General features: G+C 29.1%; 2 protein-coding genes across 3 annotated transcripts; one reads left to right on the top strand and one right to left on the bottom strand.

Moving 5' to 3' along the window:
• The first annotated feature begins 866 nt into the window (after positions 1-866).
• LOC135953447 (type 1 phosphatidylinositol 4,5-bisphosphate 4-phosphatase) lies at positions 867-16,305 on the top strand. 2 transcript variants are annotated; one of them, XM_065503352.1, is made up of 6 exons: positions 867-984; positions 1,456-1,921; positions 11,472-11,650; positions 11,724-11,933; positions 12,007-12,171; positions 14,755-16,305. In XM_065503352.1, exons 2-6 carry the CDS (start codon positions 1,753-1,755, stop codon positions 14,869-14,871), a joined length of 840 nt encoding a protein of 279 aa, XP_065359424.1. In that variant the 5' UTR covers positions 867-984; positions 1,456-1,752; the 3' UTR covers positions 14,872-16,305. The 2 variants fall into 2 exon arrangements, with proteins under 2 accessions (XP_065359424.1, XP_065359425.1); XM_065503353.1 differs by lacking the exons at positions 867-984; positions 1,456-1,921 and adding an exon at positions 11,232-11,301.
• On the bottom strand, positions 16,223-16,924 carry LOC135953448 (uncharacterized). Its single transcript, XM_065503354.1, has 2 exons — positions 16,635-16,924; positions 16,223-16,573 (listed from the first exon to the last, which is right to left on the bottom strand). The coding sequence occupies exons 1-2, from the start codon at positions 16,841-16,843 to the stop codon at positions 16,426-16,428; spliced, it is 357 nt and encodes a 118-aa protein (XP_065359426.1). The 5' UTR covers positions 16,844-16,924; the 3' UTR covers positions 16,223-16,425.
• Between the last annotated feature and the right edge of the window lie 913 nt (positions 16,925-17,837).

Here is a 17,837-nt window from a genome sequence, read left to right on the forward strand (position 1 = left end):
TACATATGCAATTAAATTGTTTTAAGTTGAGAATTCGTTTTACTATCGAAAATGTCCAAAAATACATCGAAATGTCTACAAGTTGCTTGTATTTTATAGCGAAATATAAAATATAAGAAAATTATAACGAATGAAATAAATATACCTTTTAAATATCAGCATTTGTTGTTTTTAACTCTATTGGTACGACTGACTCCACCTTGTATGAAATCGCCTTGTTCAAACCTGCCACTTCACACAAACGCATGCGATTCTTATGCGCATGATATCCAGTGATCCTCTTTCATTAATCCTCAAGCACTTACTTGGGGGTTACACGATCAAATTTTGCCTTTCAAGTTTTAATCACTCACACTTTTTTACTAATACACTCGCACTTTTAAGAATTGAAACGAACTTGCATGCAAGTTCCCATTCAAGTTAGTGTTTCAATTTTCAATCAAGAAAACAGCTGATTACATTTTTTTAAATTTTTACAACCAGTATATGAAAAAGACTATCAAGAAAAACTTGATCGTGTGGCTGAAGGGTTAGTCTGCTTTTACTCACAGTAATTTTTCTTGAAGCAAGTTATACTTTGGGCGTCATATTAAAAAATTGAACATAGACTTTATGTGTGTAAACAAACTGAAAGAGTCATGCTTTAAGAATTGCTGTGTGTAAAAGCAGACTTATGGCAATTTTATATTGGGCGCTTGAAAGCCGACTTTCAAGCAGATTATTTTTTTCGCTGCCGGGGAAAAAATGGTTTTGCTTATTTGATATGTGCAGCGCAGTCTGTTCTCTCACCCACTAGTGTAAAAACGGCCAAAAGATACTCAAATTTACAACGCTGAATAACGAAACTACTAATAATGACATTTTGCCGTTTTATTGAATTCGGTGATTTTTTCTGTTCATTCTTCGGGAAGAATCAACCAATTTTGCAGTTTTCATAAATCAACGCAAATATTTTTGCAAACTTTTATAACAAAAAAACAAAAGGTAAACAAAATATAGTCAGCAAAAGATTATCTAAACACTTCAATTGAAATGAAACCATTTTATTAACGAAAATATAAATTGAAAACGAATAAAATTGTAGAAACTAAAGATGACAAATTAAATTGTAAAGGAGTAAGAGGCGACAAAAACGCAATAAAAAATGAATGAAGGAAAAAAACTGCAGTCAGCAGAAATGACAAAAAAAAAGCTTTGCAAATAAATTTAAATTGTTAATTTTCCTATTTAAATACTATGTTGTTATTGCACACAAACATATTAAAGTGATATTTTAAAGGCACTTTAAATAAATTGTGAAATAAAAGATAAAAAAATATGTGAAAAACGTTTGCTATAGCAGGCCCGCATTTATAGGAAGACAAAGAACGAGAAAAAATGTGTTCTTTTCTTATTTTAAGGTGGAAGTGATGAGGAATAAAAAATAATAATTTGTGTTTTTTCTTATTCTTGCAGGTCTTCTCCATAAAAAAAACTAGCGGAGGCAGCAGCAAAACCAACAACAACAAAATAAATAAAGTGTAATTTAATCAAGTCACTAAATAAATACCAAAGTAAAAGTAAATAGACAAAACAAAAAAAAACAATAATAAGTAATAACAAAAAGAAAGTGAAAACAAAAGCCAAAGACCCGAAAACTTAGAAAATTAACAAGAAAACATAAGAAACAAAAACCTAATACAACCAACAGAACAATATAAAAAGTGTTTACATTTCTATAAAGTTCGTGGTCAAGTTTCTGGGTAGTGAAAAATGGGTGATTCCGAGAGACAAAGTCTATTGAAGAATGAAGATACTTCTATGTATACCTCCGCCTCGACCGGTGTGGGTGTTGGTGGCGGCGCCACCAATGCAGCTGTCGCTCAAGGTGATGTTGGAGTAGCTGGCCAACAGCAGCCCTCACAACCACCACCAGCGGAAGGTAAGTTCATTAAACTATAATTTGGATAAGAGGGAATCTTTTCCAAGTATGTACATTGTACTTATTGTACGTGCATGTATTTATGTTCATAGGTACATGTAGAGTAGGCGTTGGTGATTTTCAAAACTAAATCATATTCTATTACTTATTGTTGCTGCCATTGTTTCTCTTCATTAGTTGGTTATTATTGGCTGCGTTTGTATTTGACTGACTGAATGAATTGAATGTGGTTGGAAACCTGACAAGTGTGTTTGTGCCATTATGTTGCAATCTAATAATATAAATATGTACTGTCTATAATAACGGAATAATGTTTAATTATTAGTTTATTATAAGATTTCAAGATTTTCAAGAAAAACAATAAATTTGATCATGGTTTGCGATATTTTTTTGTTTGCATAAAACTTTGACATATTTGGGTGTTAAATTTCATGGAGTCATCATATAACTGTAAAACACGTTACAGTTATTATGTTTTTCCTTAACCCTTTAAGTAGCAATAGATACTATTCTGTATTAGAAATTTTTAAATGTTTGTTCAATTTGTTATGGACTTAACTTTTCTAAACTTTTTATATCAACAATTTTATTCGATTAATTATAAAAGCCGGTTTTATTCGGATTGATATTAATAGATTATTCGTTATTTAAACTTGCTGCAAAAATTGATAATTATAATATTAATTATTTAAACCGTAAATTTAAATTTTTCAAGCAAAAATTGTCTATTCAAAATTAAATATCTAAGAAAGTGTTAATATTTCTATTCGATTATTCGAAATACAGTGAACTCGCGATAATATGAACTAATTAAAACCAGGCCAGTTCACTTTTGCAAGATTGTTCATATATACATCTAGGGAAGTCCAAAAATTATTAAGCATATGAATGAATTTAGCCGCTACCCTGTTGACTTAGATTTCAACTCTGTGTAGATAGATAAAATACGTTAAAAAAAAACAAAAATAAGCTGTTTGTTTGGGTACCCAATGGAATTAAAAAGTGTTCATATTTTAGGGTGTTCAAAAATTGTGCTTTTAATCGAAATAATGTTTTTATTCGGATCAAAACGAATCATTTAAAAATACATAATCGATTATTCTTTACAAAAATAAACTAAAAGTTTAATTTTAATCATTTTATGATTATGAAAATTCTCCTTTAGAAAAATTTGACAATTTAATTCGATTGATTGTAAAACCTGGTTTAATATTAATCGATTTGTCTGCTGCAAGAATTTTTTATTAAATTATTATTATTTTAAACATTACTTTACAAATTTTCTGTTCGATTATTAGTGAACTCGGTTATATCCGAGTTTATAATAGTCGATTATTCGTTATAAAATTTAATTAAAAATAACTTTTACTTAAATTTCAATTTCTTATACATTTAAAATTTTATTTCTAAGCGAAATAGGAAAACTCTATTCGATTATCGGTATTATTCAAAAAAAAAGAGTCTAATTTTAATATTTTTCTATTATGAACATTTTATATTCGATTAATCGAAACATGTTTTTATTCGGATCAAAATTAATCATTTACCTTTTCGGCATAAACAAATATCGATTTTTCGTTACAATAAAAGAGTCTATAATAACGGAAAAAATTACTTTTTACATTAATGTAACTACTATGAACATTTCACATTCGATTAATCAAAAACGGTGTCAGAATTAATCGAGTATTCGTTTAACAAATTATTTTTAAGTAATTTTAATTCTAATTATTTTTTGTGATTCATACTTTAAGAAAGGAAAAAAATTCGGGTTAACATTTTTTTTTCCAGATTTTTGGTCTGAATTTTGGAAAGGTCTTTCAAATGTCTGTCATTAGAAATCTCTATTGTCTATATTAATGACTCCACTCAGATATAGATTAAAAATCAAATCATTTGTGGACCGATTTTCCCGAAATTAAATAGCAACCTATGCGGGACTATAGTTGATGTATTGATATCAATCATGTATGTAAGGGGCTTCGGAAAGTTGATTTTAAGAGACAGACAGACACTATATCGACTCCGCTATATAAAATGATGAAAAATCCAGTCAAAAGTTGACTTTTACTTCATTAACAATTTTGAAAACTCTCCATTCGAATTATCCAACACCCCGGTAAATATTAAACGGTTATACGTTACATAAATTTGATACAAATAATTTGTATTCGTTACATAAATTTGTATTCGAATTTAAATTATTTAAGTTGTATTTTGTTCGGCAATTATATGAATAACCGTGTTGGAATGAATCGAATATTCGTTGCACAATTGAGCTACAAATAATTTTCAATTGTGGGCAAAAAAAACGAGGTATTCGTAGGTTTTAGCTTATATCTCAGACATTTATGGGCTGATTTAGCTGATTTTCAATACCGAAAGGAAAATATGCCGAGGTAGATATTTAAATGAATCCGGAAAAGTGTCTGAAATATTTAGGAACGTAAATTAAACAGTTACTTATACTTTCCTTCTGCTTGTAATAATAATTAATTTATATTTAAGCCATATTACGAATTTAATATGTATTAAAATTGTTTTTTTTTACAACTTAAGGGATTTACCAAATAATGGGTATTAGTCAAACCCTACAAACACCGGATTTGCTATTACAATTTATTTATACGATAGTCCATTTCTGGTATTTTTATTACTCAAAAATTATTAAACCATATAAAAAACATCATTCAATTGTGTCATACAAAACAATTTGTTAACCCATTACGAGACAAATATACATTGTTTTTGTTGTAGCAGCAATGGTTGCTGAGTTGACAGCCCTTGGCCGACTGAACTCATTATTAGGAAAAACAATTATTGACCTAATTAAAAACAGAATATTCAGACGAACTCTTTTTCATAAACAATCCCACTTAATTATTTAAATATTTACTTTTAACTAGCAACTGAGAATTCTACATATAAACATAAAATTTATTAATAAAAACTTATTTAAACTAAATACAATGCAATTATTAGTATTCACTAAAATTAAACCATAATCTCAAAATTCCATTTTTAATAACTAACTTAAAAATAAATCTCTATTTACTGTCAATTGATAATTATAGTGGATCATTTATTTATTTGTTTGTTTATGGACTCTGCTAGGTTTTACTTTATTTTAATTGTGTTTGTTACTCCCATAACATTTGTAGTTGTTGTAATTGCTGTTTTGCCGTCATATCAAAACACTACCAATACTACTGGGCAGATTGTTGTGACTCATTTTTTAAGTTATCACGTTTATTATTTTTTTTGTTTTAATTTTGTTTCGTTGTATACCAATATAAATGATTGTAAATATATCTACATGTATTTATGCATGTCGATTTGTTTGTATTTTATTTTTAAATTCCCACCCCAACAACAAAAATTTACTTTCTACTAGTACTTACTTAATACAAATGCATTTCTTTCTTTAAATGTTTTTTTTTGTTTGTTTTGGAATTGACAAAATACTTTTTTTCTTATCACGATGAACTCTTTTTTTAAAGTGTTTATAATTATTAATATACAGGCATTGTTTTTGTGTTTATGCCTCCTTTTATTGTGTTTGTCTTTTTGTTTTTCTCTTGTACTCTGTTTATGCAAATTTAACGCTTTAATTGATAGTTGTATGGGGTGTTTCGAGGGGTATAGAACTTGAGAATGAAATAGGCACCAAGATTTGTAAAGATCTTGCTCAATTAAGTATAGATTTTTATACAATTGTTGGTTTAATTTAATTTTCAAATTAAAAATAAAGTGTTCTTTGTTAATGTTAGGGAGCTACAATAATGGCCGGAGTTAGGTTATTCTATGTTCGAATTTCAAATGTCGAGATTTTAGGTTTTCGAAAATTTCGTTATTTCATCAAAATCATTGGACCTTATTCAATTAACCCTACGAGCCTAATCTATTTTTGTAATGCATAAAACATAAACATACGTCTCAGAGACGTGGGTTAAATTATACTTAATTATATTGTTTATTTTTAATGAAGTTTAGGGTTGGGACACAAACTAATGATAAAACAAAAACAAGCTGGAGTTGACTACTGAATTGACTAAAAAGCACTAGGTGTTAATTTCTGCCTTTTAAGAGAGAGATTTTTAAAATCTAAATACCCCTAGCAGGCGTAGATTAGGCTTTTAGGGTTAAAAGACCGCAAATGCCAAATTTAGTCAAATAAATACCTATAAGAGAAATAGGACAAAATATCGGTTGAAAAGTGGGCAAAATTAGCCAAATGGTCTGGAAACAGTTTATATTGTCAATGATTGAGGACCCCACCCAACTAATAAATAACTTAAAGCAGCCGAACTGTCAGAATATTCAATATTAAATTCGAACTTATGTTCGAAACATTTTAAAAGATTTTAAAATCAACTCTTGATCGTGAGGATTCAAATAAATACAATTTTAGTTTTATTTGACAATTTCTTACATTTTCCAATTTCGAACTTAAAAATTTTGAGAAAAATGGCAAAATGTTCATGAAATTTGTGTGTCTTGATAAGTATTGTACGAAAATACGAACTTAAATTCTAAAATTCGAACTTATGTTCAAAACTTTTTAAAGCTTTTTAACAGCTTTTAATCTTTTCATATTGTGGATTTAAAGAAAAATAATTTTAGTTTTATTTGAGGCCAATGTTGAACAGAATTTCAACCTTTTGATGAAATTTGTGTTTAGGGTTCGAATTAAATTCAAAGTTCAAACTTATGCTTCAAGATATCACGAGATGTCTCTCAAAATCAGTTGATTCACCTTCAGATATTCAACAGAAGGAGTTGAAGTATTAACAACATAATTACAACATTTATTTTATTGATGCATAAACCTAAAAAGATATGATAAGGAGTGAGATCGAAAAAACCTTAAACCTTACTTTTGAAATGTTTAATGTCAATTGTTTTCATTTGTTTTTAATATGCAGGTTTTAAAACATACAAGGTTCAAAAAGTTCCTGACAGGAATTCTGCTATAATTTAGACGCCAAAGACAGCACGGAAATTGAAGTGAAATTTTATAAAAAAAACCTGCTGCATAATGGATGACGAAACGTATGGTCTGGAAAATGTTTCGCAGCTTCCGGGTCAATATTTTTATGTTGTAGAAAAGTTTAGGACCCAAAAGCAGAAAAATTTTCCCAAAAAGTTCTTGGCATGGCAAGCAATATGTAGTTGCAGCCAAACATTTGTTACAAAGGGCTCTATAAATACCGAAATTTACATCCAGGAATGTTTACAAAAGAGGATGCTTTCTTTCATAAGAATTCTTAATGTGTCCACTAATTTTTGGTCTGATTTTTTTTATTATTATTTATTTTCAACAACCTAGCCTATTGGCCATAATCGGTTATAAATTTCTACTTAAAAAAATAGTTTACATTAAAAAATTAAATATAAAATAAATTAAATAATTATGATTTGGCATCTTGTCACTATGTTAAGCAAGGTCTTGAGTGGTAGATGAACAAAAATGTGGTATTTGTACCAACAGAGGCAAATCCTCCAAACTGCCAGTTGCTAAGGCCAGAGGAGAGCTATTGGGCTCTTTTCAGAGGTTCATAAATTCATCACTATTGATTAGAATTATAAAATTAATATTTTTTGTAAGTTGTAATAATAATTTCAATTAAAACTAGGAATAGTGTTTTTTTTTATTAACATTTATGTATGTTAAGATTTTTTCCATCACACCCTTATACTAAAATTAAAACTTTTAAACGAAGCCTAATGTACATTGTATGTGCAAAATATTAAATTAATATCAGGGGATTCCCCATATTTTAATTCAATATCGCTTATCAAATTTTATATACTTTAAGAAGAATCAAAACGCGAACAAAACAAATAATATTTTAAATAAATGTACAAATGTATGTACTTTGTATTTAGTCATGTAAAGAGATACAAATTTACATGTTCCTAGCCAAATAATAGCAATTTAGCAATTTATGATTATTTATTAGAGTCCGACTGGTAGGGCAAAATTTGGCCGAATACCGAAACTTTTATAAAGAAAAAAAAAACATTCATTAGGATAAAAAGTATTGAATATAAATAAGTAAGAAAGTATAGTCGGTTAAACCCAGCCACTGAGTAAATGTGCAAAAACATTTTTCTTTTAAAATTTCAATAATTTATATTCGTGAGTGATTGTTGGAAGTGGGCCTTATATGGACCGATCGCCATGAGATTGGGCAGTGTGATTTATTTCTATATGAAACTTATTTTTAATTAATTATTCCATTACGCTTAAAAGATTTATACTCGATACGGTGAAAGATATGTCGATATGAAACTATCTATATGAAATATTTAAGATAAATATTGAAAACAATTATTGGTGAAACACAATTAGTGAATAAAAATGTTATTGCCACCGAATCAGAACTATAACCGACATATTGAAGTATCAATCATGTTTTTTATTTAAGGGCTTTGGAATGTTATTGACAAAAAATTTTTTGGGGAAAGAAATTTTGTTAAAAAAAAATTGTTGAAAATTGGTGATAAAATGGAGGTTATATCGTCTGGATTTCAACAGACAGACGGAATTGGCTATATCGATTTCATTACATATCTATAATGATCCATAATATGTATATACATATACAGTGACCGACAAAAGTCTACATACGACCATTATTTTCGTAACTCGCGGACTTCTAAATCATAATAAGTAAAAGTAATGATGTAGTTTTATTTCAAATGCATTTTTATTAATATAACAAACAAATATCGCTAAATTTATAATTAATTTAAACTGTTATTCACAAAAAAATTAAAAAAATATGTTGATAAAAGTCTACATACGATCTGTACACTAAATAAACATTTTTCAGCGAATACAAATTTTCATTAAATTCAATATTTCGTTGGGCCACCACGGACATCTACAAGCGTCTGGGCATCGAAGCAACTAAATTTTCCAGTTCTACGGACGTTATATTTTGCCATTCTTCTGGAAGGTTCTCCTTTAACATTGGTGCACAAGTAATAAGATGTTTTCGGATCTTCCGTTGTAGAACTTCCCACACGTGCTCAAAAACATTTAAGTCCGGGCTTTGAGGTGGTGTGTACAATTGTCATTGGACATGAGACCAATGTTTCGGATCGTTAGTCTGCTTTTACACACAGCAAGTTTACTTGAAGCAAGTCTCTTCGATTCCCTTTTAAACTTGCTCGACTGTTTACACACAGCAAGTCTGTGTTCAATTTTGTATATCAAAACCTAATAGACGCCATAGTGAAAATGAGAAAACAAAAGAGAATTGAAGAGACTTGAAGAGACTTACCAGTACAAGCAAGTGTGTATCCCTCTTCTTTCTTCTTGCCACTCTCTCCTATAAACTCTAGACTTGCGCAAGAAAACTTGCCCTGTGTAAAAGCAGACTTATCTTGCTGAAAACTTCAACTTTAACCAAGAGTTAAAATATCAACGGATGCTCTCAAATTTTGTTCCAAAATGGATTTGTACTAACGATCCATATTATCCTCAATAAACACTAACTTTCCCACTCCAGAAGCAGCGACAGTACCCCAAACCATCACACTGCCACCACCATGCTTAACTGTAGCAAGAAAGTTTTTCGGATCCATTGCTGTATTTGTTTTGCGCCATACTTTATCTCTCCCATCACTTCCAAATATGTTATACTTCAACTCATCAGTGAAAAAAACTCGCTTCCAGAATTCCATGTCCTTTTCAAAATGCTTTTGGGCGAATTCGCTAATTTACGAGGAGTTCTGCTTTAATTAAAATTATTATTTAAGGTTCTTTGAATTGTTCGTGGATGAACAATAACTTCTGATCTTGTTGCAAGTTCTTTGGCCAATTTTGTGGTATTTACTTTTGAGTTTTTGTTGACATCTTTTAAAATGAAGATTACATCTCAACGATGTAGTTTCTTTGGGCGACCACTTCGCAGCATGTTTTTAACTCTACCAATGTTTTCAATGTTACTGAATATTGTTTGAACTGTAGACTTAATAAATTGCATGCTTATCTGTTAGTATTCAAAAAAAAACCAGGACATGCTGTGGTCGTATGTAGACTTTTGTCAATGTTTTTTTTTATTGTTTTTTATGAATAATTTTGCAAGTTTACATTGCAACATAATTTTTTTTTTTATTTACCGGGTTTTCTCTCATAAAGTGACAACAATTGTGGTCGTACATAGTCTTATGTCGACCACTGTATGAATACCGCAAGGTTCGGTTACGCAACCATTCTAACACATGATCTTCAATTACATACTAATGTGTCATGATACACCTAAATCGAACCACTTAATTATCAGTTGAACCCCTGCTAGAACTACATCTTTGTCATGTAATTTTTGGATAAATACATAGATTAGTCGTTTTAACTATGTTTGCTGATTATTGCTGTCTAACTTGTTTTTTAAATCATTTTCTTTAAATGGTTCTTTACACAGAAAATGTAGATAAAAAGTATTGCGACAATAAATTTTATCATTTAAGTTGTAATTTTTGGTACTTTTTATATTTATATACACTACACCACCATAGAGGGGGAGAGTATTTTGGGTTAGTGCTGATATTTCTAAAAAATATTGTCCTAAGACCCACCATAATGTCTACCAATCTGCTCAGGATCACTTTCTGAGTCGATTAAGCGATGTAAGTCTGTCCGTCGGTCGGTAAAGTCGGTCAACCCGACTTTACTTTCTTACTTGTTTTTGTTGAGTTTTTGTAAATTTTTTGCAAGCGTGAGCGGAACACTTTTATTATTTACCGAGTTGTAAGGGACCACCTCCCTTTGTTTTAAATATGGGTTTAATGTCACTTGCATCGATTAATAAAATTTATTTAAAAAACTGTTAATACTAATTCACAGATGTTTCACCTTTATGACTCAATTCTATTCTCCGTAAATCGATTTTTATAAAAAAGTGTTTTTAAAAAAATTAAAAAAGCGCCACTCATTCATTGTAAAGCCATTTTATTTATAATAAATATTAATCATTAAAAATATAGTTAATTTCCTTTATTTTAAACAGACTAGTATTTTTTTCTTATTTTCTAGAGATTACACATTTTTAAATGATAAATTAAACTCCTACTACATATTCCGAAGGGCAGGCAAGAATAAAGAGTACAATGTTAAATAAAATAAAAAATAGCAAGCTTTTCTTTATTCTCTCAACATGTTGATAATAAAATCATCAATTGTTTTAGTATTTTATATGTTTTATTAATTCATTTCAGTATTTCTTACAAATGAATTAACATTGACACTAATTTTTAGTACACATATTTAAAGTTTATTAATCTTTATATAAATACAAACAAAAATATAATACAAACCATTGTTTGGGCAAAATATTTTATTTAAATGATAGAAGAACCATATTCATTTGGTAAATTATTAAAAATTGTAGTTTAGAAAACAAATATATACTATACATTAAAGTATGAATATTGAAAATATAACATTTTTATTTTATTGATTTAAAAAGAGATAATTTGTTTAATAAAAAATCAAATAATTAATAAATATTGTTTTCTTTTTGTTCTTTGATTGATTTAGCTGGTGTGGCACAATCGAATGTTCCCTTTATTGGACCCGATGAAGTACCACCACCTTATCAGCAGGGAGCAGGTGGTGGTGTACCCATGGTTACTTGTCGTGTGTGCCAGGGTATGATTGATATTACCTCGAAGCGTGATCAGCATGTAGTTAAATGTCTTCAGTGTAATGAAGCTACAGTGAGTATTTCTATATATTGTTTTTGTTTTATTTATGGATTTATTTTGATTTTCTTTTGATTTACTACTACAGCCCATACGTAATGCACCACCTGGCAAAAAGTATGTACGTTGCCCTTGCAATTGTTTGCTCATTTGTAAAAGTTCATCTCAACGCATCGCTTGTCCACGTCCCAATTGCAAGCGCATTATCAATTTAGCTCCCAGCCCAGTTACGCCACCCGTACCCACTATGCCGGGTATGTGTCGTGTCACCTGTGGCCATTGTTCGGATACATTTTTGGTAAATATTTTCTATACAAGTGATGAAATTAATAAATTTGTTTTAATATTTTATCTGTTTTTTGTTTTTACAGTTTAATACATTTCACAATTCTTTGGCTCGTTGCCCTCACTGTAGGAAAGTTTCGTCGGTGGGTTCTCGTTTCGCCTGTGGTCGTGGCATCATTTTTGTCATTATAGGCTTAATCGTATTATTTGCTGGCATCGGTATAACTGTCGGCACACATAACTATGCTAAGGTGAGTGGAAATATAATTGTTAAACAAATTGATTTGAATCCGTTTAAATAAAGGATTTGAATTTTACTAATAAATGGTTCGTACCCAGAAGATACCAGCCAGCATATATATCAATATTCTTTGGGACATCCAAACGTTTTTAATTTATTTATAAACAAAATAAAGTAAATTTATTTTATTTGTCGGCCTAGATCTAGCAAATTTTATGTGATTTGACTTGGCCTCCATACTTTCATACTTTTTATTAAAAAAAAATTATCTCTCCACACACTCAAAACAATATTATGCAATTATCAATCCAAAATAATGACTTAATATCAAGTGGGCTTTAAAAATAAATTAGAATTCAAAAATATAAATCATTACAAAATGAAATGTTATTAAACTTTCCATCAACCAATGTTTATTGGAGTCACGGAATCTTTCAAATATTAGCCGGCAGTAGTGACATATCGGAATTCTTACTCCCCGTTATATAGTACAATGGTATAGATCAGAGACATGTCAACTCAATGCCCTGGTATCCAACACAACCTGATTGATTAGTGTACCAATAACTCTTCAAGAGCTCTCCTACTGGTTTCCACTAAGCTAGCATGTATTAAGTGACATTTCAAATCTTTAAGTGCCGCCTGCCTATTCACATAAATAGTCACTACAGAACTCTCAGTGACGTGTGCTTTTATCAACTCTGTGGCTTTCCAGATCGCGAAGATCTCTGCCTGGAAGACACTGCACTCGTTGGAGAATCTATATGATCGTTTAATATCCTTGTCGACCATTTAAACCACGGCCCCTCTACCAGAGTCCATCTTTGAACCACCAATAAAAACTGCACCTCTATCAAACAGTTGATCGTATCCAATCCAATTATCCCTACTGGGGAACTCTACTGGGGGTGGGGCACTGAATTTAAAGGTCGCTACCCTATGATCAGAGATTCCCGTGGGAAAATTGTCCTGACCAATAAAACCTGCCTTTCTTCTATTTTTATATTAGTGTGTAAACCCTGAAATATTACAATTTATATTTAAAATTTGATGTTTTAATACAAAACGACAGAATAATTAACAATTACAGACAGAAAATAAGAGATTCACTCTAATTTAAGCGGTACCATTTATCATTTAAATTTTGATTACTTTTACACAGTATATGACACACTTGAAGATTAACCCTTTCCATCCCGAATTAATGTCGTGATATTTAGACATTTCTTAAAAACACGCTTTTAAACATAAATAGTAATGGCGATGTGAATCATTCCAGTCAAGGATTTTGTTCATTGTTTATATAATTCCAATTGTCTTAAGTTATTCATGATATGTACAGTGGTCGACATAAGTCTACGTACGACCACAATTTTTGCCACTTTATGAGAGAAAACCCGGTAAATAAAAAAATAATAATGCAGTTTTGTTTGAAATCTATTTTTATTGCTATGCATCAAAAAAAAATGTTGTTGCAATATAAACTTGCAAAATTATTCATAAAAACCAATAAAAAAAACATTGACAAAAGTCTACATACGACCACAGCAAGTCCTGTTTTTTTTGAATACTAACAGATAAGCAATGCAATTTATTAAGTTTACAGATCAAGATATATTCAGTTACTTTGAAAATACTGGTACAGTTAAAAACAAGACGCGAAGTGGTCACCCAAAGAAACTACATCGTAGAGATGTAATCTTCATTTTAAAAGAAGTCAACAAAAACCCAAAAGTAAATACCGCAAAATTGGCCGAAGAACTCGCAACAAGATCAGAATTTATTGTTTATTCACGAACAATTCAAAGAACCTTAAATAATAATGGTAATTAAAGCAGAAATACTTGTAAATTAGCGAACGGATCGCAAACTTCGTTTGAATTCGCCCAAAAGCACTTTGAAAAGGACATGGAATTCTGGAAGCGAGTTTTGTTCACTGATGAGTTGAAGTATAACATATTTGGAAGTGTTGGAGAGAGATAAAGTGTGGCGCAAAATAAATACAGCAATGGATCCGAAACACTTACTTGCTACAGTTAAGCATGGTGGTGGCAGTGTGATGGTTTGGGGTACTGTCGCTGCTTCTGGAGTGCGACAGCCCGGACTGAAATGTTATTGAGCGCGTATGGGAAATTCTACAACGGAAGATTACTTGTAAACCAATGTTAAAGGAGAAGCTACCAGAAGAATGGCAAAATATAACGTCCGCAGAACTGGAAAATTTAGTTACTTCGATGCCCAGACGCTTGTATATGCCCGTGGTGGCCCAACGAAATATTGAATTTAATGAAAATTTGTATTCGCTGAAAAATGTTTATTTAGTGTACTATGTAGACTTTTGTCAACATATTTTTTTAATTTTTTGTGAATAACAGTTTAAATTAATTATAAATTTAGCGATATTTTTTTGTTATATTAATAAAAATGCATTTGAAATAAAACTGCATCATTACTTTTACTTATTATGGTTTAGAAGTCCGCGAGTTACAAAAATTATGGTCGTACCTAGACTTTTGTTGGTCACTGTACATCTAAATTAGTTTTTAATATTTATTATTCTTATAAACTATTAATTTTTTTGTTTATTTCACAGGATCATGCGGGCATTTATGTGGCATATATTGGCATATTTTTAATCAGCTTTTTCCTATGTGCGCGTTCCCTTTATTATTTCCGTTTAAAAGTTAGCCATGTTGATGGTCCCATGTAAGAACGTATTTAAATCGCTTTTTGTAGCAGCATTCCTTTTGATATTACAAAAACAAAAATATTATTAAAAAGCAACATGTTTTTCTACTTTAAAACAAACAAACAAACAAATAAAAAAACTGCAAATTTTGAAATTGTCTACCCACAACAACAAATATATGAACAACAACAACAAAAACATATAATTTAATATTTAGAAGAAAACCAAACAACACCATTATTAAACAACAAGAACAACAATGATGCTGATGAAATTTAAACATTTATAAATAAATGAAAATGAAAACAATGAACGATGTATGTATGTAATATGTTTCATAAAATTACATCAAAATTAATAAAAAAAAATATGTAATGTAATGCAAATAATAATAGTAATGATTATGAATATTTAAATGTTACAGAAAACAAACAATTCTTCTCTACTAATCATCAAAATGTGTAATTCACGTGCTAAATACATATACAAATAAACTAAATAAAGTACATAATTTTAATACATAATAAATTTATATAAAACAGTAAACAATTTAATTAAATGTTAGCAAAGTTAGACTACCTATGTTTATCCTGCATAACATTTATTAATTATGTTTAGTATTGTTTTAATTTTCTTTCTGGGTCTTTTTTTCATATACATATATTAAACAAAAATTCATATTTTCTTAAACAAATTAATAATAATAATAAAACAATTAAACCACCACCAACACAAATTTAAACAACAAATACAATTAAATGCCTTTCGATCATACATTAATATGTAACTCCCCTACTTATTATCTACTTACTTTAATTTTACTACTTAAAAAAAAATTAAAATAAAGTTAATTTTCTCTTCGTTGCCTTCGTAAAATGAAACTAATACTTATGTTAAATCCCTTTAAACATATTCATTTGTTTATGTCTCCCAATTAATTTTATTTATGTTTATGCTTCATTATTTGGTCTTTAATTTAATCTCTTGTTAAAATTTAAAAAAAAAAAATAAACTAAATTTATCTTTATTTTTAACTGGAATTTATTTATAAAACTTTTCAATCTCCTATTTTTTTCTTTCTCTTCATTTTGTAATTGTTTTTTAATTTTTAATTTTAGCATTTTTATATATACATTAATACTTCTATATATTTATATACATACATATAATATTATTATCTACTTGTATTTTTTTTTTAATTCAATTAATTAATTTTTCTCTTTCTCAGTTTAAAACAAACAAAAAGCTAAAAATCAGCAAATGAAACAAATAAAATAAAATCGTAATTATATTTTGTATGCAATTAAGATGATTTGCTAATAGAAAACAAAATATTTGTGAAAAAAAAAACAAAACAAACAATTATTATACATATAAATTATATTTAGATCGATTATTATTACAATTACGATACCATTTATTGTAAATAAAGAAATATAAGATTAAAAAAACACACTTATCTATAGAATTTTTTATTAATGGGGGCTACAATTGAAACTAGACTCTGTTTTAAACAAAATATTAGTTTATGATCCACAACAAATAATTTTGTAAATCTTAAAGTATTCTCTCTACCTATTTTACCACCATCACAGTATCACCGCCAGCTCCAGGGACTCCAGTTTCCAATAACATGGCCTTTACATCGTCCACTGTAATGTTTTTGTCAGCACATATAAATTCCAAAAATTCTTGAAACTCTTCATAATCCAAGCGCCATTTTCTATAAAATAAATATCTATCTACTCTTTTCATCTAATACAAATTTCAACTATTTTTCTTACTTAAATTTCATGTACGCTAAGCCAGTTTCGGTTAAGCTGAATGTGGTTTTCAGTAATTTCGCTTGATCCAGCCAATAATCAATTTGGGATAACAATATACAATCATAGTCCACATTATCTAAATCGAATGTAACAACATTGTAATTGGCATACAGATGAAACAGCGACTCTAAAGTATGTTTTTTAGGTTTATCATCATCATCGGCCATTGTGTTTGGAATTTAGGTTTGTTTAATTTAATGAAAGTTAATTGTTAATTTTTAATGAAAGTAATGAAGTTAATGAAAACAATAAAATTTTTGAATTGTTACTAAAAACAAATATACATATGTATGTACACATAAATAAATATTGGCTGTCATGACAATTTGTCAATATTTTATGTTGGGAAACATTAGACTAGATTGCGCAATAATAGAACTGTAAATCAAACACTTTACCATGGTAATTTAAAATCGTCTATATATTTGCAACGACCAAAAATGGATTTTTATATGAAAATCTAAACAAATCTTAAAACGTCTATATCTTTGTAAATAAGCGTTTAATAGGAAAAACGAGCTCAATCGGTGATCACTCATATTTCTAACCGAAAATCGATTTTTATATGAAAATCTCAAAAAATCTTAAATCGTCTATATCTTTTAATAGACAGAAAATAAGCTCGATCGGTGATCATTCATATTTTAAACAAAAATCGATTTTTATATGAAAATCTAAACAAATCTTAAATATTATATATCTTTGCAAATAAGCGTTTAATAGAGAAAACGAGCTCGATCGGTGATCACCCATATTTCCAAATAAAACTCGATTTTTATATGAAAAACTCAAAAATCTTAAATCGTCTATATCTTTGTAAATAAGCGTTTAATAGAAAAAACGAGCTCGATCGGTGATCACTCGTATTTCAGACCAAATATCGATTTTTATATGAAAATCTAAACAAATTTTAAATCGTCTACATCTTTGTAAATAAGCGTTTAATAGAGAAAACGAGCTCGATCGGTGATCACTCGTATTTCAGACCAAATATCGATTTTTATATGAAAATCTCAAAAAATATTAAATTGTCTATATCTTTGTAAATAAGCGTTAAATAGAGAAAACGAGCTCGATCGGTGATCACAAATATTTCTAACGAAAAATTGATTTTTATATAAAATCTCAAAAAATCTTAAATCGTCTATATCTTTTAATAGA

This window comes from Calliphora vicina, chromosome 3, assembly GCF_958450345.1.
Source record: "Calliphora vicina chromosome 3, idCalVici1.1, whole genome shotgun sequence".
Classification (NCBI taxonomy): domain Eukaryota; kingdom Metazoa; phylum Arthropoda; class Insecta; order Diptera; family Calliphoridae; genus Calliphora; species Calliphora vicina.

What these genes read in the sequence shown, in the direction of transcription:
- LOC135953448 (XM_065503354.1), bottom strand. Translation starts at nt 16,843, where the DNA reads ATGGCCGATGATGATGATAAACCTAAAAAACATACTTTAGAGTCGCTG. An exon ending in TTAGCGTACATGAAATTTAA is followed by an intron (nt 16,574 to 16,634) that starts GTAAGAAAAATA and finishes TTTATTTTATAG; the next exon opens with AAAATGGCGCTTGGATTATG.
- LOC135953447 (XM_065503352.1), top strand. Translation starts at nt 1,753, where the DNA reads ATGGGTGATTCCGAGAGACAAAGTCTATTGAAGAATGAAGATACTTCT. An exon ending in TTCAGTGTAATGAAGCTACA is followed by an intron (nt 11,651 to 11,723) that starts GTGAGTATTTCT and finishes TTACTACTACAG; the next exon opens with CCCATACGTAATGCACCACC. An exon ending in ATTGTTCGGATACATTTTTG is followed by an intron (nt 11,934 to 12,006) that starts GTAAATATTTTC and finishes TTGTTTTTACAG; the next exon opens with TTTAATACATTTCACAATTC.